The 22,605-nt window shown below is 47.5% G+C and overlaps 1 protein-coding gene across 2 annotated transcripts in view; it reads left to right on the top strand.

The window, feature by feature from the left end:
- The window catches only part of PANX1 (pannexin 1), a 64,167-nt gene that overhangs the window by 31,218 nt on the left and 10,344 nt on the right, over positions 1-22,605 (top strand). For both annotated transcript variants that reach the window (XR_008201502.1, XM_052661675.1), the window contains exon 2: positions 12,073-12,212. Coding sequence is in view for 1 of the 2 variants with exons in the window: in XM_052661675.1 (XP_052517635.1) it covers positions 12,073-12,212 (140 nt within the window). In the remaining variant the exon portion in view is untranslated. The remainder of the gene's footprint in view (positions 1-12,072; positions 12,213-22,605) is intronic.

Here is a 22,605-nt window from a genome sequence, read left to right as displayed (position 1 = left end):
ATCTAGTTTGGAACAGTTTAAGCCTCAAAAGAAATAAAAGGGTCTTTTGGACTCAGTGGGAGAAGGCGAGGGTGGGATGATTTGGGAGAATGGCACTGAAACATGTATAATATCATATGTGAAATGAATCACCAGTCCAGGTTCGATGCATGATACAGGATGCCCGGGGCTGGTGCACTGGAATGACCCAGAGGGATGGTATGGGGAGGGAGGTGGAAGGGGGGTTCAGGATGGGGAACACGTGTACACCCGAGGTGGATTCATGTTGATGTATGGCAAAACCAATAAAATATTGTACAATAATTAACCTCCAATTAAAATAAATTTATATTTAAAAAAAGAAATAAAAGTAATGGATTATAAAGTATTGAAAAGGCTATATGAGTCTATGTTGATTATGTTGGTGCTTAAAAAATGAGGGAGGGGGAAAGGGGAAGCTCCTTTTTATAGTAAAATGCCACTAATAAATTAGACGGAAGGATCAAGTTGGAAAACCTTCATGTTGCAGCTACAGTGGAAGTATTTGATTAACCACTGAATAGAAGTTAGTTGGGGAACAGAGTACTTACACAGTCTAGGAGCGTCCCCCATAGATCACTTATTTCTCAGGGAAAAAGGCACTTTTACAGCAGAGCCCTGGGGGATGGCACCTTGACCAAGTGACTGTCATAGGTGATATCACCTGTCATGGGGAAGCTTTCACAGGTATCTCCAGGAGTGTCCTGTGGAGGGCCCACAACCCTTTCATGGGATCCCTGCCAACAAACAGATGAAGGCGTGTCGCACAGAACCAGTTGCCTGAGCTCTTCACACATGTTATGGTCTTCATCAACAGAGGAGGGCTATGGAACCAGGATAAAGTGACCAGGGAGATGTGACATCTAAATGCACAGTGTATAGTGCAGGGTTGGATCCTGGGTGGAGGGAAAATTGCCATAAAGGAGAGTTGTATTCAGCTTTTCTGCTGTTGTGTTTCCATTTGGTAATTGCACTGGGTAATGTTCCAGGTGGCACTAGTGGTAAAGAACCTGCTTGCGAGTGCAGGAGATGCAAGAGACGCTGGTTCCATCCCTGGGTGGGGAAGATCCCGTGGAGAAGGGCATGGCAACCCACTCCAGTATTCTTTTCCTAGAGAAGCTCATGGACAGAGGAGCCTGGCGGGCAATAGGGATGTAAAGAGTCCAACCTGACTGAAGCACCTGAGCACACACAGATGCACACAGTGTAAGAGAATACCTTGTCTTTGAAGATATGTACTCTTCAGAGGAAAGGGTCCTAATCTCAGCAACTTACTCTCAAGAGGTTCAGGGAAAAAGTGTACGTGTTATACATATATATAAAGGGAGGGTGTGTAGCAGAATGTTGACAATGTGATATTTCAGTAATATTTTTTATGGTGATGTTGTATTTTATAAGACTTCCCTGGTGGCTTAGATGGTAGAGCGTCTGTCTACAATGTGAGAGACCTGGGTTCGATCCCTAGGCTGTATATATGTGCAGATTTTACTTTTTTTCCCCCAGTTTTATTGAGCTGTATTTGACATATAACATCGTGTAGGTTTTAGGTATGCAGCGTAATGAATTGATATATGTATGTTTTGCAAAATGATCACGACAGTAAATTTTGTTAATATCATCTTACATAGTTATTTATTTCTCATGATAAGAATTTTAAACATCTACTTACTTAGTTTTCAAATATACAATATGGTGTGGTTTCCTATAGTCACTGTATTGTACATTACTTCCCAGAATGTATATCTGGATGTTTTTGCCTTTTGACCACCTTGGCCCATTTTCCTCATTCCCCTTGCCTGGCCTCCGTCAACTGCCAATCTGTTTTCTGTCTCAGGTGAGTTTTGTTTTATTAGATCAGACATGTTTGTCTTTCTCTAATTTATTTCACTTAACATAATGCCCTCAGGGCCCCTCCGTGATGAAACGAAAGGCAGGATCTCCTTGTTTTTTTATAGCTGAATGTCATTGTAATATTTGTGTTACTTCTGTATATCTGAAATAATTCAAAATAAAATGTTTAATTTCTAAAAAAGATATGAAGTAGGTACTTCCCTGGTGGTCTACTAGTTAAGACTTTCCCCCTTACAGTGCAGGAGGGGAGGGTTTGATCTCTGGTCGGGGAACCAAAATCCCACATGCCTCACAGGCAAAAAACAAAAGGCAGCATTGTGAGTTCAATAAAGACTTTAAAAATGGTCCACAACACAAAGAAGCTTACAAAAAAAAAAAGAAATGAGGTAAACAAAGCAAAATATTAGTATTGCTTTAAACCTCTAGGTATCTCTTACATTATTTTCTGTATATTTGAGCTAGTTAATCTCAGATGATAAAAATTAAAAAATAATATTTAAATACACTAAGTACTTTTTTTTGCATCTTTACTAGAACATTTACTCGTCTACTCAGGCTATGGTTTTTCCAGTAGTCATGGATGGATGTTAGAGTTGGGCTATAACAAAAGCTGAGTGCCAAAGTATTGATGCTTTTGAACTGTGGTGTTGAGAAGACTCTTGAGAGTCCCTTGGACTGCAAGGAGATCCAACCAGTCCATCCTAAAGAAGATCAATCCTGGGTGTTCATTGGAAGGACTGATGTTGAAGCTGAAACTCCAATACTTTGGCCACCTGATGTGAAGAGCTGACTCAACGGAAAAGACCCTGATGTTGGGAAAGATTGAGGGCAGGAGAAGGGGATGACAGAGGATGAGATGGTTGGATGGCATCACCGACTCAGTGGACATGGGTTTGGGTAAACTCCGAGGGTTGGTGATGGACACGGAGGCCTGGCGTGCTGCGGTTCATGGGGTCGCAAAGAGTTGGACATGACTGAGCGACTGAACTGAACGAGAACGTTAGTTCTTATATTTTTTCACTGGTACACACGTCATTGAAATTTTATTCACTGGACAGTCGTCAGGTTTTACATTGGATTGAAACAAGTTCTTCTTTTGTGTGGTCTAGACGTTCTGGGTGTGCTAAGGAACTTGGTTCTGCACCACAGGAAAGCAGCCCCTCAAACCACTGCTCATTTGTCTGGTCTGTTGTGGCTATAATGCTGGCCTCACGGGTCCTTCAGGTTGTAGTCTCTGTCTGACTTCGGTCTCGCTTCTACTCCTGCACTTAGCAGACTGTATAATATTATATTGGTCACAACATTATTCTTGATTGAGTTAAAGGAGCCCTGCCATTTTCACTGGAGGCTCGCCAACTTAATTGTATGGCTCCTTGGCTGTCCACTCTATAGTCACAAATCCTGTAGCATGTGGTCCGGGCTGTTATTCCCTTCTGTTAGGAGCGCATTGTACACTGATGGGCCTTTGTCTAATTTGGTAGAGAAGCAGAAAACTATCAATGCAGAAATGCCATGCAGTTTATTCCTTGGATGGGTAGTGAAATATCTAGACTCACTTAGAAAATAACATTTGATTATGTTAAGGGGCTTCCCAGGTGGCTTAGTGGTAAAGAATCCACCTTCAGTGCAGGAGAAGTAGGTTCAAACCCTGGGTTGGGAAGATTCTTTGGAGAAGGGAATGGCTACCCACACCAGTATTCTTGCCTGGAGAATTCCATGGACAGAAGAGCCTGGCAGGCTACAGTCCATGGGGTCATGAAAGAGTCAGACACATCTCAGTGATAAACAATAACAGCAACAGTCTTATCAAGGAGCAGATGTTCGCCCTGGTTGGGTTCTCTTTAAAAGCCAGGCTTACTTGTAGTTGTGGAAAGAAAAGAGAACTGGTGAATCAGTTTGGTTTTAAGGAAAATGAAACTGTCATTCCAATTCAGTATTTCTTTTCTTCCAGTTTGGATTACAAGAGTACTTACATTCTCACACTATTTTAAAATTCATGTGCTATAGCGTCAGTTCCTGCAAAGCAAAAGGCAGAAATGGACCATGTGGGTCTTGTAGAATTCATTTATTTGCTTGTGTTTGAAGCTAGAGGTGGGTTTGGGGTGAAGTTGCTGGAGAGGTTAAAGGGGAGGAAGTTGGTTCTTTTTTAGAGAGAGGAATAATCCTGAGATTCTTGGAATTTTACTTTCTTTTATCATGGTTGGATCTCTGAGTATTTGGCAAGAAAGGATCCTTTGGGGCAGACTTCCTTTGGTCTTATGTTGGTGTCAAGAGTACTGAAACCAATTCAGACCTGTTTCATTCTTAGGAGTGCTTGTTACTATTTCGCGTTTATTTTTCAGTGCTGACCACTGCCCATCTCTTTCTCTACCACACAACCAGGGTCCGTTTCTACATGGTTATTCTCCTTGAACCTGAGAGTTTATGATAGAATTGTTTCCTTTTTTGGGCAACCTTAAAATATAGCAAGAACTTTCAAGTCCAGTCAGTGCCTCACAGGTTGTATTATGATGTACCTGGACTCCGTGTCTGTGTGTGTGTGTGTGTCTGTGTGTCTGTGTGTGTGTGTGAGAGGGAGAGATTGATGTGTGTACGTATATAATTTACGTTAAAGTCAGTTAGAACCGGTTTTTTTGGTCTTGCAAAATTAAAACACTTTGCAAAGTTTTAAAGCACTTTATCAATAGTAATGAGTGTAGTTGATATCATTAAAGTCTGTTTTCCTTTCTGCTTCCTAGGATAGCAAACCCAGGACTTACTGTTTTCTTCAAAGAAAGCCTGTCTCCTTGCCTCTGTTTTGACCTTCTCTGACCCAAGTTTCTTCAGTAACCCATGCTTTTTGCCTTTTCTTTCTCATGTTTGGAAGATAAAGACGGAAACCCCGTTGATATGCCAGCTCTACAGCCCACTAGTTGTGAGATCTCAGGGCTCAACTTTCCTGATCCTTAAAATAGGGTCAAAGTCCTCAGCACGGGAAGCATTCCCTTCCTTGCTTTTTGCTGCCCCTCAGTCTCCTCACTGTGCTGGTGACCTCTTAAGAGTCTCTTCTGTTTGCAAGTTCCTCTAAAGTCCTCCCAGGCAGTTAGCTGGCTCTTTCCCTTGGTGCTTTGTTAGCCCTGTGGTTTTGGTAAGTTTCATCGACTTTTCAGGAAGCCCAGTTCTTGTGTCACCCTCAGTTGCATGTAGCCTTTAAATGGGGAAGCAGCGCAGAAGAATTCCCACACAGCACCTGGGGAGGGAGGGTGGACATGTCTTTGTCAGAAGATGCTGTAGGCTTTCCCAGGACTTCCAGCCCTTCAGATGCTAGCAATGAGAAGAATGGAAAGAAAGCTCAAGAAAAAGAGGGACAGTGAAGTCCCACCTCTGAGGGCGGTGGACCAGGCACAGAGCGAGCTGCACTGGCCTGGCGCTTGCTGGTGATGGTCCTACAGAGAAGCTGCGTGGGCTGGCCTACCTCCTTGCTCCCATCTTGGCTCTCCTCAGGCTGGGAAGCCCTCTGATTGTGCAGCGGCTGTGTCTGCAGCTCAGAAACAGACCTTGGCTGGGCTGCCTCAGGGAGAAGGTGTGAGCTGTGCCCTGGGCTCCAGTCAGGGGTCTGGGACGTGGGCGGGGGATGGTGTGATGTGGGTCTCTTGTTAGCAGATGCTGAACTTGCTGCCACGGGGCCCAGGAGTGCATGTTTCCTGCCTGTGGCCTTTCATCCTCTCTGGCCAGACTCAGATGGAAAGCCCACAGCTCTGTGTGCACTCTCAGCTGGACAGACATGGTGGTGTTTGTCCTGGTGTAAACTGGACACGCATTTCTTGATTTCCATACAGTTGTGAAAGACAGTGCACATCTCACGAAGCTACCCCCTAGAAATCAGAGTGTCTTTATTCTGCCAACGTGTGGCAAAGAGAGGCAGGCAGAGCACAGGACCCAGGCTGGAGGGTCACTGCCAGTCAGGGACTCTGTTTCCTCAGCTGTGAGAGTTTCTTGCCATTAATTGAGATACTATTTATCATAGTACTTGGGAACATCTTGGGCCTTCCCAGGTGGCTCAGGGGGTAAAGTCTCCACCTGCCAGTGCAGGAGATGTGGGTTCAATCCCTAGGCCAGGCAGATCCCCTGGATAGGGAAACGGCAACCCACTCCAGTATTCTTGCCTGGGAAATCCATGGACAGAGGAGCCTGGCGTGCTGCAAGTTCATGGGGTAGCAAAAGAGTCAGACGTGATTTAGCAACTAAACAACAACGACAGAAGCACCCAGATAGGTGTTGTTTATTCATACAGGGTGCTATATGAAACTGAGAGAGAGGAAGAGAGGAAAGAGAGAGTGTGTGTCTGTGTGGGTGTTCTGTGTGTGTGACTGTGTTCACCCTGCCAGCCAAGAGCTGAGATATTACTAGAGGGGATAATGCATGAGTGTTTATACAGCCTGGTTGAAGGTGATTATCTGCATATTTCTGATGGCTTTAAAGAGCTCCAGGAGCTCAGTGGGGACAAAGCTTTTGGAGGGGGTGAACTGGTCTTTAAAAGATGGATGTGGAGGGGCACTGACTTTAACAAGAACTAGAGAAAGGGCCTCTGGGTGGAGGGAATGGTGTGAAGAAAGGCAAAGATTTAGGAGCAAATGAGGCCTGTACATGCCACGGCATTAATGGGTTGGGTTGAAGCATCAGTTTGGATTTGTCCTCTGGGTGGTTGGGAACCAGTGAAAAACACTGAGCTGAAGGAGTGTCAGGATGACAACTGAGCTTGAGGGCAAATGATCTGGCAGCAGTTTGAAAAGGTGGAGTAGAGCGAGACCAGAAGCTGTCTTAACTGGAATAGTGCTAGGAAAATACATAAAAGACTTGTTCACCTCCCAACAGTATTATTTTTTCCAGTTTTTTTGAGTTATAATTGATGAATAGTACTGTATAAGTTAAAGGTGTCCGGTGTAGTGATTTGACTTACATACATCATGAAATGATGATCACAGTAAGTTTAATGAACATCTATGGTCTCATAAAGATGCAAAATAAAAGAAATTTTTCCTAGTGATAAGAACTCTCGGGATTTGCTCTCTCCACCGCTTTCATGTATGACATGCAGCAGTGTTAAGTGTGTGTGTGGGTTGCTGGTTATGGCCCCGACCCTCATATTTTGAAGTTTGTACATTTGACTGCCTCCATCCAGTTCCCTGTCCCCAAAACCTGACTCCTGGAACTGCAGATCTGACCCCTTTTTCTATGAGTTTGTTTCTTTGTGTGTTTGTTTTTGAAGTGTAATTGATCTGCAACACTGTTAGTTCCTGGTGCACAACCTAGTGATTTGATATTTCTTCCCTTACAAAATGATCATCTCCCAATGTTAGTTTGAAGAATAAATAAGACAGAAGACATGGAGTTCCATTTGAAGATGAATCAGGATGGGCTAGGTCCGAGCATCCTAGCCCCATGGCAACAGTTGAGCACCCCGACACGGTGACTTTAGGCCAGGCGGACGGCCCTGGGTGAAGGAGTAGGACTGCACAGCCCTGTTCGGACAGGTTCCCGCGCCCTCTGGCTTTGCCCCTCTCTTTCTCCTGGCTTTCATCCCCAGTTTGACTCTTTTCCTTGTCTGGCTCTTGATTTCCTTTGTTTCCTGTTTCTGACCTGGGAATATCCAGTACCTGGGGTTGGATTTGCTCCTTTCCCTGGATTTGACCCTGACCATTCCTAGGAAGAAGCTCTGCCCGCTCTGGTCAGTTGGAGTGTCCACATGTTCAAACCTCCCCGCACTGTCTCCCCCGCTCTGCTGGAGGCCTGGCTCCCAGGACTGCCTCTAGCTTGGCCTCCTTGGAGGAGCTGGTCTCCGCCCTGCCCCATCACTCAGTCATGTCCGCCAGGCTCCTCTGTCCATGGGGAGTCTCTAGGCAAGAATACTGGAGTGGGTTGCCATGCCCTCTTCCAGGGAATCTTCCCAACCCAGGGATTGAACCAGGGTCTCCTGCATTGCAGGTGGATTCTTTACCAGCTGAGCTACCAGGGAAGTCCCGAGAATGGTCTAGATAGGAGCATTTTAAGAGCCTGAGAGTTGAGTACAGATTCAAGTTCTGGCACTCCCATTGACTTCACAGATTTCATTGGATGGGGGATTGCTGAACTACTTTGAGCTTCAGTTTCCTCCAGGATAAAATGAAGATAAGATCTCTCTATCCCCTTTCCCCATTTGGTTGTGAGGTTTAAATGAGGTGAGGATTTAAGGATGGCATGGTGTCCTGTATCAGTAGTCTTTTTCTTCTGATCTTCCATTCCAGGGGAAGAACATTTGAACATACTTGTACTTATGAGCAGGAAGGATTGAAGGCAAAAAGAGAAAGGGGCAGCAGAGGATGAGATGGTTAGATGGCATCACTGACTCAATGGACATGAATTTGAGCAAACTCTGGGAGATAGTGGAGGACAGAGGATCCTGGCGTGCTGCAGTCCATGGGCTCACAAAGAGCTGGACAGGAGTTAGACACTGAACAACAATACTTACGAGGTTTCCCTGGTGGCTCAGTGGTAAAGAATCCACCTGTCAGTGCAGGAGACACGGGTTTAACCCTTGGGTTGGGAAGATCTGCTAGAGAAGGAAATGGCAACCCACTCTAGTATTCTTGCCTTGTAAATCCCATTGTCGACTGAAAAATATTAGTCATAGTCTGTAAATAGTTATTTTATTCCAGAAGGCAGCATCCCGGTAGCTCTGAGAAAATTGCTCTGAGGAGGCAGGAGAGGAGGTCAGGCTATATACAGGTTTGCAACTAGGGGAGCAGGCAATCTGTACATCAGAGATTATTGTCAAGTAGAGAGGAAAACCAGATATTAAGGATTTAGCGTTCTTCTATGTCTGAGAAGACGCAAGCTTCTGGGATCACTGAATTCATTCCTTTCATATGCCCCTTAGCTGTCTGGGACCAATCCTATTCTCTTTTTTTAATTTCTCATCCCTCTCCCCTTGCGCTCCTCTGCCCCAGCACTAGTGGGTAGCGGCGTCTGCTGGAGCGCAGGCGTTGTGTTCCCTTTCGGGAGCCCTGGTTCACGTTTGGAGGCTTGAAATCACAGATGGCTGTCACATCCTTGTTTGGCTGGAGACACTCCATTTCCCACCGTGGAGGGGGGAGCCCGGTGGGCTACAGTCCTTGGGGTTGCAGAAGAGGCAGACATGACTGAGCAACTAAACAGCAGCAGCAACATGCCTACGACTGTAAGAACATAGCTGTGAGCTCAGCACGTCCCCGGCTCCATCTGTAGACTCGGTTTCCTTTCTTCCTCTTTTCTGCCAAAGCTTGCAAAAGGTTTGGTGTGAAAAGTTTAGTTATTTATGCTCCAGCGCTTTCCACCACTGCCCTGGGGGAGGCCCCTGAGGTCCCAGGACAACCCGCAGCATTTTCCTTTGGAAAGAAGATTACTACATGTTGGCTTCACGCACCATGAGAACTGTACCTACAGGAACTTCTGGGCCAGACAGATTTCCATGAAATCCTAGCAGCATGGTCCATTTTCACAAGAATGTGTTTGAACAGATGCTGCCTAGCAAGCAAAGTGCCCGAAACCATTTATAACCCAGGGCGTGTCTGTCTCATTGTATCTGCAGATTTCTGTAAGCCTTGGTGTCTGGGACCTCATTGGAAGCATTTGACAAAGGAATACTGATGCAGGAGCAAAGCGAGGTTAGCCTGGGGGCCTCTGCTCTTTTGACTACTCTCTTGTTGATAGAACGTAAGAACTCAGGTTTAACAGGGTCACAGTTGGAAGGGACGTTGGCATGTCTTTCCCACCCCCAGTTTATGCGTAAGCCATTCCTGGTTGGCAAGAACTTATCCTTTTAGAGGACATTTTCAGATGGTATGTGACTTTTCACAGTGATCTCCAAGGGCTCTTGCTGAGAAGTCCTTCTTTGACGTCTTTGAGCAAATGAAGAAGGGGCTTGCAGCCCCTTTGCCCCAGGACTCTGCTCTGCAGCCAGCGTGGCCACCCTCACTGCCTTCTCCTGCCACAGGTGTGAAGGCCAGCCCCTCAAAGGGTTCCCTGCTGGCTCCCGCAATGCAGGAGACCCAAGTTCAGTCCCTGCGTCGGCAAGATCCCCTGGATGAGGGCCTCCCCATGGGTCGGGCATGCAGCCCACTCCCAGTATCCTGGGACATCCCCTGGACAGAGCAGCCTTGCGGGCTGCAGTCTGTGGGGTCACAGTGTCAGACATGACAGCGAGTAACTCTTCACTCCCCAGAGGATGGCGACCATTTGGGGGTGTTTGTGTCCATCATAAAGGGACCAGGGATGTCCAGCCAGTGTCTTCCTGCGGTCCTATGCTCTCTGCAAGGTGGGGAGGGAGAAGGTGGGCACCCCTTTCCCGTCTTTAAAGCTGTAACGCAACCTGCTGGCCACTTGGTACGGGAAGAGGTAGTGCTCAGTGCGCAACTATTGGGGACCAGGTCCTCTTCTCAGAACGCAGACTTTAATGTCAGTCCCATTCGGACATCCCAGGAGTTGTAATCAGTGGCGAGGTCCCCGGCTGTGGGTGGCAGCAGGTTTAGGTGCAGCGTCGTCAGAGCCATGTGGCGGGGAGGGGGAGCCTCTGCCCCCCAGAGCTGGTGCCCGTGGTGCTGCTGGGCCCGCGGAGCCTCAGCACCAGCCCTCTGCCTGCTGGCGAGGAGGGGAGATGCGGCGTCAGCCCTGCACCCAAAGCTTCATTGGCCTGTTTTCCACGGTGGCCCCTGTGAGTCAGGAGGAGTCTGCTGCTGCTGCTAAGTTGCTTCAGTCATGTTCAACTCTGTGCGACCCCATAGATGGCAGCCCACTAGGCTCCCCTGTCCCTGGGATTCTCCAGGCAAGAACACTGGAGTGGGTTGCCATTTCCTTCTCCAATGCATAAAAGTGAAAGTGAAGTTGCTCAGTCGTGTTGACTCTTAGGGAGTCAACTACAACCCACCAGGCTCCTCCATCCAAGGGATTTTCCAGGCAAGAGTACTGGAGTGGGGTGCCATTGCCTTCTCCGAGGAGGAGTCTACCAGGCAGTAAGTGACGGCAGCATTTGTGGGGAGACGCGGGCCTCTGCTTATGGAGGAGGGAATGAGGTCTGGAGCCCCTCACAGAAGAACAGCAAGTTATGAGGGTCTGCACCCTGTGCCCCGCTCCCTGCCTGCAGGTTGGCACTTGGGAGCATCTGCCTTCTGAACATACACCACTTGGACTGTAGTTCTGGCCTCAGCCTTCTTTTTGCTTGGAGGAGATGAAAAACTCGATTTTCCGTCCAGGGATGTATTACCAAATGTTGCAGCAACTTTCTCTTCCTAAGGCTGAACATTCACTGTTTCTTTGTTGTAAACAGGACTCCTTTTCCTGTTCAATTTTCTGTACTGGGTCCTCCTTCCCCACTCCACACCCTCCATGGACTAAGTTGCTTCAGTTGTGTCTGACTCTGTGCAGCCCCATGGACTGTAGCCCGCCAGGCTCCTCTGTCCATGGGATGCTCCAGGCAGGAATACTGGAGTGGGTTTCGTGCCCTTCTCTAGGGGATCTTTCCACCCCAGGGATTGAACCCACATCTCTTACATCTCCTGCATTTGGCAGGCGGGTTCTTCACCACTAATACCACCTGGGACCGTCCCCGCCCCCCACCCCCCAAACCTTACCCTAAACTAAACCAGCTCTGCCTGTTTCCTTAATGCATATTTGGCTCTGGTTCCTTTCCTGCTCACTTTTCCTTCTTAAAAAATTTTCTCATGGTGGCCGGGTGGGCTCTCTCTAGTCACATTGTGTGGGCCTCGCGCTGCAGTGGCTCCTCTTCTGCGGAGCACAGGCTCTAGGCTCCGTGCGCTTCAGTCGTGGTGGCGCGTGGGCTTAGCTGCTCCACGGCCCGCGGAGCAGGGATCGAACCTGTGTCTCCTTCCTTGGCAGGAGGGTTCTCATCCACTGGACCACCGGGGAAGTCTTCACTTTTCCTTTTTATGATGGTATCTCTTCTTTCAAGAGTTCTTCCCCAACTGAGCCCAAGCTGCTGTCGTGTCCAGTGCTGGCCAGAAAGCTCACAATAGTCAGCTTTACCGCAGACTCAGATGTTTGGTTTCGGTGCTGGCCTCGCTCCTGTCATGGTGCTTGATGACTTGGCAAACACTTGCAAGCCTGAGGCCGGCGGGGAGGGGGTGGTGCGGTGGGAAGGGTCCACACGCTTGCACTCACACTGACTTGAAACACTCTGTTCTTGCTTCTTAGGTACCCAGATAAGCTGCTTCTCCCCCAGTTCTTTCTCATGGCGTCAAGCTTCCTTTGTGGACTCTTACTGCTGGGCGGCCGTCCAGCAGAAGGACTCCTTGCAGGGAGATTCCGGAAATCTTCCATTGTGTCTGCATAAGGTAACGGGGGATATTTCAGATCTTACCTCTTTTCTTTGCTTGCATAGGAACTGAGGTCCAGAGCAGCTGCATCAGTCCACAGCCGCCTGTGGCCAACCAGGGCTGTAACTCAGATCATAAAGCCATAGCATGTTAAAATCGGAAGGAACCTCTAAGATGACTAGATCCAACGCCTTCCTTTAGCAGATGGGAAACTGAGGCCCTCTGATTTTAGCTCTGTAGTGATTGGCACCTCATGTGTCTCAGTCACCTTTCTACCCTTGATGCCCAGGGATGTCTGAACCATAGGAGGCTCTCAGGCCATTTTTTAATGCCTCAAGGAGCTTTGTTAGAGAACAGCAGACCTGGGACTCAGAGCTTCCACCAGCTCCTATCCCACCACACGCAGGACCTCTTGGAAAAAGTAAGGACCAACCTAGAGGTCAGTAGCTTCCAGCCTGTGTGTTACTCTACCATCAAGAAGACCAGGAATGAATTCATTTGGGGCTGTTGGTTGCAGCACAGCTTTGGGCATACACGCCTTTGCTTTCCAATGGGTCCATATGCTGCAGGAAAGGGAGATTGCTGCCCAGGAGTTCGCAGTGTCCTGCAGAGAAGAGGAGCAGGCCAGGAGCCTGCGGAGAAGAGGAGCAGGCCAGGAGCCTGCCGGGGGAGCGCAGGGGCAGGGCACACAGGCTTCGCAGTGTGGGGCTTGGGCCAGAGCCCCCAGGTTTGTACAGGAGAATGTTCTCTGCATAATGAAACGGCTCCACTGGGTCTTCTCTGTGCTTGTGAAAGTGGGACTTTGTTTCAACTTGTCATTATTTTCAACCACTCGTCTTTTTGTCCATCATGAAAACAAGTAGAATGTGTATCTTGGGACTTCTCATCCACCAAAGAAATCATGGTATGTTAGCTGCTAAAAAGCCAGAGGCCAACATTTGAGGCTCTCCTGCCTTGAGCACATAGGATCCTTCTTTTTTTAAAAAGAACAGTGTAAATCATTTGCTGTGACTCAGACTTGTCCCCTTATGTCTGTGTATCACATGCCATTTGGCACAATGATGCTGTCCACTGACTCCCTTCTTCTTTGGGGTTGGGCTTTTCTCTCTGACTTTCTGCCTTGGCGTTGATTGGGTCCTCATCAACTTTGCATGCCTTAGTAGCCAGAGCAGCAGATAATAAGGATCTTCTGTGTGGATGGGCACAGTTATAGAAACTGAATGTCTTTGTTTGCACATCTAAATGCATGCTCTTGCAGTTTGGTGGTGGTCTAGTTGCCATGTCGTGTCTGACTCTCATGACCCCATGAACTGTAGCCCACCAGCCTCTTCTGTCCATGGGATTTCCCAGGCAAGAATACTGGAGTGGTTGCCATTTCTTTCTCCAGGATTATCTTCCTGACCCAGGGATCAAACCCACATCTCCTGCATTGGCAGATAGATTCTTTACCACTGAGCCATCAGGGAAGCTTTCTTGTGGTAGTTTAAGTCCATTTGTTTTAATGGTCTTCTGAGAATGGAAAGTTGTGATTAGTGGCTGGGCTGGGTGCTGATGGATCCACAGAAGAAGAATGTATACTCTGGGATTGTCCAGTGTAGGAGGTGGCAGGGATGTTAGAGACTGTGAAACTTCTAGAGCAGGAAGACATTCAAAGACTCTGATCCAGATGCATTTTACATGTGAGGATAAGGGCATCTTGGGAGGTCACGCCTAGGAGTCAACAGAACTAGTTGCTGGCTGTAAGGTGAAAATCAGGTCAAGCCTCTTGATGAAAGTGAAAGAGGAGAGTGAAAAAGTTGGCTTAAAGCTCAACATTCAGAAAACGAAGATCATGGCATCTGGTCCCATCATCTCATGGGAAATAGATGGGGAAACAGTGGAAATAGTGTCAGACTTTATTTTTGGGGGCTCCAAAATCACTGGAGATGGTGAGTGCAGCCATGAAATTAAAAGATGCTTACCCCTTGGAAGAAAAATTATGACCAACCTAGACAGCATATTCAAAAGCAGAGAACTGCTGCTGCTGCTCCTGGTGCTGCTTGTGTGCTCGTTCCGTGCGGACCTGGTACCTCTTTTGTGAAGCGGCAGCTGAGGAGACTCCGGCGCTCGCCGTGGCGGATGAAAAGCCCAAGGAAGGAGTCAGGACTGAGAACAACGATCATATTAATTTGAAGGTGGCGGGGCAGGATGGTTCTGTGGTGCAGTTTAAGATTAAGAGGCATGCACCACTTAGTAAACTAATGAAAGCCTATTGTGAACGACAGGGTTTGTCAATGAGGTGGATCAGATTCCGATTTGATGGGCAGCCAATCAATGAAACAGACACACCTGCACAGTTGGAGATGGAAGATGAAGATACAATTGATGTATTCCAGCAGCAGACAGGAGGTGTCTACTAAAAAGGGAACCTGCTAGTTTACTCCAGAATTCTGTTCCTCCAGACCAAGAAGACATTCTCAATTAGAAAACCGCAATTTGGTTCTACCACATCCTGACTACTACAGTATAGTTCATTTTCCCCTTCCCCATTCCTTTATTGTACATAAAGTAACTGGTGTATGTGCACAAGCATATTGCATTTTTTTTTTAACTAAATGGCCAATGGTATGTTTTGATTGACATCAAATGGAGATGGGATGGGGAAAAATACTGATTCTGTGAAAATACCCCCTTTTCTCCGTTAGTGGCATGCTCATCAGCTCTTATCTTTATATTCCAGTAAGTTATTTTGCTCTCACTGTTTAACAAAAAAAGAACAACATAAAAATTCTTGCGTACCTTGTTTGATTGGAGAATTTTAATGTTTTTCATTTATCATTGTAAAACCAAGGACAATTTTATAACTTTTTTGTACGTAGCTGTTACATGTAGGGCAATCTGTCTTTAAGTAGGGATAAATTACTCTAAAAGAAATGAATCCTAGATAGTTTTCCCTTCAAGTCAAGCGTCTTGTTGTTTAAATAAACTTATTGTTTAAAATGAAAAAAAAAAAAACAAAAACCAAAGCAGAGACATTACTTTGCCAACTAAGGTCTGTCTAGTCAAGGCTATGGTTTTTCCAGTAGTCATGTATGGATGTGAGAGTTGGACTGTGAAGAAGGCTGAGCGCCAAAGAATTGATGCTTTTGAACTGTGGTGTTGGAGAAGACTCTTGCGAGTCCCTTGGACAGCAAGGAGATCCAACCAGTCCATTCTGAAGGAGATCAGCCCTGGGATTTCTTTGGAAGGAATGATGCTGAAGCTGAAACTCCAGTACTTTGGCCACCTCATGCGAAGAGTTGACTCATTGGAAAAGACTCTGAAGCTGGGAGGGATTGGGGGCAGGAGGAGAAGGGGAGGACAGAGGATGAGATGGCTGGATGGCATCACTGACTCGATGGACGTGAGTCTGAGTGAACTCCGGGATTTGGTGATGGACAGGGAGGCCTGTCTGCAGGCCTGGCGTGCTGCAATTCATGGGGTCGCGAAGAGTCAGACATGACTGAGCGACTGAACTGAACTGAACTGAGGCTCCTTTTGCCTCTGCAGGGTTGGGGAAGTCTTGTAGAATGGTGTGGGTAGCTAAGCCGTAAGTTTTTGATGTTAGTGAAAGATGGAGCTCTTTTTCTGGTGATGGTAGTCTGGCTTGTTTTGGTAGAAGTTTTGCTGAAACTCTGAGCAGAGGTCTTTCCATATTCATAGGACTGGAGACAAAAAATAGAACAGGCCAAGTTGGAAGGACCTTGGTCAATGCCCTAGGCTTGAAAGGCCACTGGTGAGGAGTGAGGGGTAATGCAGAGTTCGCCTAGCCCTCATAGGGTCTAGAACCTTGGTTCAAAGCATTTTAGCACCAATTAAATGAAAGGAATTTGGGATTGTCAGTGTCTAGTCTACTGCCAGCCAGAAGCAAAATTAAGGCAGTCCTCACTGAAGGAAGTCACTTCATCCAGAGCCTCAGACCCTTGCTCTGGTTTTTCGCATGTGGTGTTCAGCACTCAATCAGAAATAACTGGAGTACAGGAGAAATCCCAGAACTGGAGAAAGACCCTCAGACCATGAGAGCGCCCTCAGCCCCTTGCCACTGTGCCTGCCCAGTGTCCCCCTGCAGCACCAACCCCCTCTTTTTGGTGAAAGGAGGAGCCCCTTCTCCTGAATGAAGCCAGACCCCCGTGTGACCCACCTGTGTTCTGGATCCCCCTCCCAGGTTATACGGACACCTCCCCATGTTTCTCGTCTGCATCCTCAGCCCTTCCCTTCCCAGGGGCTCTCTTCCCAGTGACGTTCCAGCAAGTCCACCTCTGCAATGCGTGCTCTTGTTGAGGTCCCCTCCGCCCTCCTTGTTGCTGATTTACTTCTCTCGGGGGCACGTGCTGCTTGGCTTCTCTGGTGTCCAGCCCTGCGGGCTGCACCCTCCTGTGGGTGCTGTCTTGTCTTTTGGGGCAGCGTTGCCCTTCACCTGTCCCTGGGAAGCTGGGGTTCTCTCCCAGGGCACCTCCTCGGCACGCCTCCTGGAACCATCCCAGGCCCTGGTTCCTCTTACTTCCCCTGGGCTGTTGACTCCCATGTCTTCACCCCCAGCCTGGCCTTCTCTCCTGAGCTCCAGATCTGCACGACCCGCTGAACCCCAAGCTTGGACCCTTGGAGGTCTGGCTAATGCCTCCAGCACATCTTCAGAGCTGACCTTCCATCCCCTGCCTGTCCGCACTGTGACCTAGCTCGGTTCATGACACCAGCCACCCTGGTAGATCAGCCACAGATCTGAGGGCCACTGCGACTCTGTCTCCCTCCCCGCATCCTGTCCGTCATTGAGCCCTATCAGGTCTGTTTCCTTAAGCAGCTCTGAGCCCTTTGCCCCTTGGTCTGGCCCCTGGGACTGCCTGTCATCTTGGTTGCGTTCCACACGATCACCGGGGCTCTTTTCAGCCTGACTGTCATTTTCCTGGCTTCCCTGATAGCTCAGTTGGTAAAGAATCTGATGCAGGAGACCCCAGTTCAATTTGTAGGTCGGGAAGATCCGCTGGAGAAGGGATAGGCTACCCACTCCAGTATTCTTGGGCTTCCCTTGTGGCTCAGCTGGTGAAGAATTTGCCTGCAACATGGGAGACCTGGGTTTGATCCCTGGGTTGGGAAGATGCCCTGGAGAAGGGAAAGGCTACCCACTCATTTCCCTAAGCAAACACCTCCAGTGTCCTTATGAAATGTCTCTATTTCTTAAAAAAAAAAAAACACAAAAAAACAAACACACACAAAACTATTTTGGCTACCAAGTTCACTCCTTTCCGGCCCTGTGAACCATTGTCCCAACCTTGCCTCCGCATGCAGCCTCACCCCCCGGCACCCAGGGCCCTGACTTTCTAAAGGTCTCCTGTTCCTGATTGTTTCACTCACATTCTACTTTGAAGAGCCTTCCTAGCCCCGAATCCGGGGAACTCCTAATTTTGTTTTCTAGTCTCAGCTTAAATGTCATTTCCACCTAGAAGCTTCCCCTGAACCTTAGACTGAGGGTTGTTGCCAGTTCAAACTGCTTCCACGGCCAGGTAGGTGCATGTGAAGCTTCCAGGAATAGGACTGTGGGCTGGCTGAGTAGACAGTAGACCACATGCCCTGCCTCAGACATTCAGATCCTAGAAATGGGGCAGCAGCCGAGCAGACCATCTGTTCCCGACCCTGGTCTGCATTGCTTGGTTGTGTATTCCCAAAGCAGCCTGCCCTTTGCATACGGTCATTACTTGCCTTGTTTGCTAAGTTGCTTTGAAGTGAAGTGAAGTCGCTTAGTCATGTCCGACTCTTTGCAACCCCATGGACTGTAGCCCACTAAGCTCCTTGGTCCATAGGATTTTCCAGGCATGAATACTGGAGTGGGTTGCCATTTCCTTCTCTAGGGGATCTTCCCGACGCAGGGATCAAACCTAGGTCTCGCGCATTGTAGGCAGACACTTTACCGTCTGAACTACCAGGAAAGCCTAGTCATGTCCAACTCTTTGTGACCCCATGGACTGTATCCCACCAGGCTCCTCTGTCCATGGGATTCTCCAGGCAAGAATATTGGAGTGAGTTGTCATACCCACCCAGGGATTGAACCCTAATGTCTCCTGCATGGGCCGGTGGGTTCTTTACCACTAGCGCCACCTGGCGCTTGCCTTAATTCTTCTCAATTAATTCTTTATTTCCAAGACTCTTAAGTTCCATGAAGGCAGAGAGCATGACGTGTCTTGTTCATCACTGTGCCCGAGGACTCTGCACCGTTCATAGTGGGTGCTTGGAACACACATGTAGATGGGAGGTGAGGAATGAGGTGGCTGCAAGTCCTGATCAGAGCCAGACTTGGTTCTCCAGGAGCCTTCTGACTTGTGCTCATGATGAGAGGGTTAGAAGCACAGACAGGGTTTATGTGAACACTTCTCAACTCAATTCTGATGTCAGAGCTAAAATGAGAAGACCCAGGGACTTCCCTGGTGGTCCAGTGTTTGAGAATCTGCCTTGCAGTGCAGAGGACACAGGTTTAATCCCTGGTTGGGGAATTAAAATTCCACATGTCATGGGGCAACTAAGCCCATGCACCACCGTAAAAGATCCCACATGATGCAACTAAGACCTGCCGCAGCCAAAAAAAAAAGGACCCAGAACCCCCTGAAGAAGTGGAGCACTGATGTGTGTGTGGGCGTGATTTGGCAGGGCTGTGATTCATGCTGGCACTCCTCCGCACCTGCTTTTTTCATGTCTCCAGCCCTTTTCCTCCTCCCTTTCTCTCCCACCCCTTACTTCTGGTGACTCTAGTACCTGAGTTGTCTCTGGTGGAAATGTGGGTGCACTCAAAGGACCAGCAGCTGGCACCCCAGGACTGTTTGATAACTGGTCTTTTTTTGAGTGTTCTGTTCTCTTTGTTCAGGTTCATTAAGTAGGCAACTGTTAGGCATGATTTCTTTCTGAAACAGAAAAGCCAGTTTTTGACTGAAAAACAAACAGACAAAAACAAGAAGAAACCTAAAGTTAACAGTTGTCAGATCTTGCTATGTTTCCTTTAAGGGATTCAAAGAAGCTTAGTTGGAGGGATTCTCTGAGGCTACCAGACCAGAGGTTTTCAAACCTTAGCATTATCCATGTGAAAATACAGGACCCAGGGCCCCAGCCAGACTATTGAGTTGACACCTGTGGGTTTGAAACCTGTAGGATTAAGGCCCAGAATGTGATTTTTATCCACTTTTCAGGAGAGTCTGCTTTTGCTAGGCCAGATTAGGTTCCATTGTAGACACCGGTCATCTAAACCAGTGTTTCCCAAACTGTGTGCATGCAGATTACCTGGAGATCTTGTTGAAATTTAGATTCAGACTTTGGTATTTCTTTGCACGTCTCATTTTGTAGTGGTGGTGGTTTTTCTTGTTGAAAACTGGACATTGTTGAGAATATCTTGTAGCCCAGCCAGATAGGTTACTAAACAAAAAAGCAAATAGCAAAGCCATCTTGGATGAGGGAGGGATCAGAATCTATAATCCAGAGTTGCTACAATATAGACTCAGATTCAGTAGTCCTGATGGGGGCCTGCATTCTGCATTTCTACCAAGCTCCCAGGTGATTCTGAGCGTGCTTGTCTGTGGATCACTTGTTGCAAAGCAAAGATCCCGGGCAGGGGCTGGCAGACTGACATACGTGCCCCAGCCAGATCCAGCCCATCACCCATTTCTGCAGATAGTTTCATTGGAACACAGCCATGCCCTTTCCTGTATACTTTACCTGTGTCTGCTTTTATACCTAGTTGTGACAGAGGCCATATGGCTCACAAACATTTCCTGTATGGCCCTTTGCAGGAAAAAGTTTCCCACCCTAGATCCAGAGCTCCTAAGCCCTCCCAGATGATCCAGTGAAACAGAACTCACCACCTCACAGAACACTCCGTGCTGTGTTCGTGCTGATCTTTGGGAAAGTTTTTCCTTGCTTCCTTGTGACTTGGTTCTAATTCTATTAACAGGAGTCTTTTCTTCTTTCACACACAAATGCTCTGTTTGCCATCTTCTCTTTTCCAAGTCTCTCTTCCTGTTAGGTCCCTCCCAGAATGTCACTCAGCACGAAGCCTGCTGCCTTGGGTGTCTTCCTTTGAGTGCAGACTGGAATGACATACCACCTTTCTCCTCTCTCCTCTGTAAACCGCTGATGCATTAGTCTTCTGGGGAGCCCTTCACTCATTGGGCTTCGTGTAACTGAAGTTATCTTTAAGTACGTTACTGTCCAAGCATCAGGCATCCAGGAACAGACATAATTTGTGAATCTTATGTGTCTCCTCCCCTATGGAATTTGTTCTTGATTAACGTGACCCCTGCTGACTGATCCTGAAGTGTTAGGGTGTCACATCCTCCATGCTTCGCTTGTCTTTCCTGCACGTTCTGCTTGGATCCTAACCATGCTGTTGGCTTCTTTGACCATCTCTGTGCTGCAGAATCTGAAATTGGAAAGAAATGGTCAGATTTTCTTTTATTTTTAGTTATCTGCTACAGGTCTCCTCCAGGCTACTCTTGACTGTGGTGTCTCGTGCTCAGACTTTCTCGTCTCAGCTCTGTCTCCCACGTCACTCCTCTCTGCTCTGAGTCTGTTCCTCCTTGTTTCTTAATTTCAACCAATGGCGCTACCACTCATGCCCTCAGCTAAGCTGGAAACCCGGAATTATTAACCCTAGTTCTTCCCCTTTTCCATCCATCGCGTTCAGTTGGGCACCGGAAGATATGTTTTCCCCTCTGTGTATTGAGTTGGCCAAAAAGTTCATTCAGATTTTGCCATAAGATGTTACTGAAAAACCTGAACTAACTCTCTGGCCGACCCAGTAGTTCTCAGATCCGTCTTCTCTGCTGCTGCTGGCTTGTTAGTGCTTATCACTGCCCCTCTCTGCTGCAGTAACCTCCTGCCTGCTGCAGTAACTGCCTGCCTCCAGTGTCGTCTTTTCTTCACAGCTGTAATAATCTTTCTAAAGTAAATTTCCAACATGCCCTCCACCAGTGGCTTCCCCATACTGTGGGAATTTCATAATTCAGTCCATGCTTTCCCTTTGTGTGGATTTCCTGGGACTGCTCTGACAAGCGACCACACACACAGTAATTTGAAACAACCGAGATTTCCTCTCTCCTAGATTTGGAAATTGGGGTGTCAGCAGAGCTGATGCCTACTCTGGGGCTCAGAGCGAGGGTCTGTTGGTGTCTGGCTGCTGGTTTCCGGTCACGGCCGGCGGTCTTGCTGGTCCTTGCCTTGTAGGTGCATCACTCTGGTTTCTGCCTCCGTCCTCACATAGCTTCTCTGTGTGTCTCTGTGTCTTCTTATGGCCTGCTTAGAGGAATACCAGTCACTGGATTAGAGCCCACCTTAAGTTAGTTAGCTTGCTCCTTGGAAGAAAAGCTATGACAAACCTAGAGAACATATTAAAAAGCAGAAACATTACTTTGCTTACAAAGGTCCGTCTACTTAAAGCCATGGTTTTTCCAGTAGTCGTGTGTGGATTTGAGAGTTGGACCATGAAAAAGGCTGGGTGCCAAAAAATTGATACTTTAGAACAGTGGCATTAGAGAAGACTCTTGAGAGTCCTTTGGACTGTAAAATCAAACCAGTCAATCCTAAAGGAAATCAGTCCTGAATATTCATTGGAAGAACTGATACTGAAGCTGAAGCTCCAGTACTCTGGCTACCTGATCTGAAGAGTTAACTCATTGGAAAAGACCCTGATGCTGGGAAAGATTGAAGGCAGGAGGAAAAGGGGACAAGAGAATGAGATAGTTGGATGGCATCGCAGACTCAATGGACATGAGTTTGAGCAAGCTCTGGAAGATGGTGAAGGACAGGAAAGCCTGGCATAATGCAGCCCATGGGGTCATAAAGAGTCAGGCATGACTGAGCGACAGAACAACAGCAATAACAAGTTAATGTGACAGGCTTCCCAAGTGGCTCAGTGGTAAAGAATCCACTTGTCAGTGGGAGAAATGCAGGGGATGTGGGTTTGATTCCTGGGATGGAAAGATCTCATGAAGGAGGAAATGGCAACCCACTCCAGTATTCTTGCCTGGTAAATTCCATGGACAGAGGAGCCTGGTGGGCTGCAGTCCATTTGGTCACAAAGAGTCAGACACAACTGAGCACGCTGTGCTAAGTTAGTATGACCTCATCTTCACTAGTTACATCTGCAAAAACTCTGAATCATGCAATCACGACTTTGAAAGATGCTGAGACCTCAGAACTAACTGGGAGTAGATAGAACTTGGGAACAAAGCCGTTCCTCTCCAGCAGATGCACTTGAAAGCCTGGTAGTTTTTCCATTCTCCGTATTTGGACAAAAGGATTTTAAAGAATATAATTTCATGGCCTTTTTTAAAAAAAATCCTATTTCAGTGGAATTAATTTTAAAACCATCTTGCTGCAGTTTCATTGAAAATCACTTTTTTCTTCCTGTTGGAAAAGA

This window comes from Budorcas taxicolor, chromosome 25 (genome assembly GCF_023091745.1).
Source record: "Budorcas taxicolor isolate Tak-1 chromosome 25, Takin1.1, whole genome shotgun sequence".
Classification (NCBI taxonomy): Eukaryota; Metazoa; Chordata; class Mammalia; order Artiodactyla; family Bovidae; genus Budorcas; species Budorcas taxicolor.
Note: the sequence above shows the minus strand (reverse complement) of the source record. Positions and strands in the feature narration are given on the sequence as shown.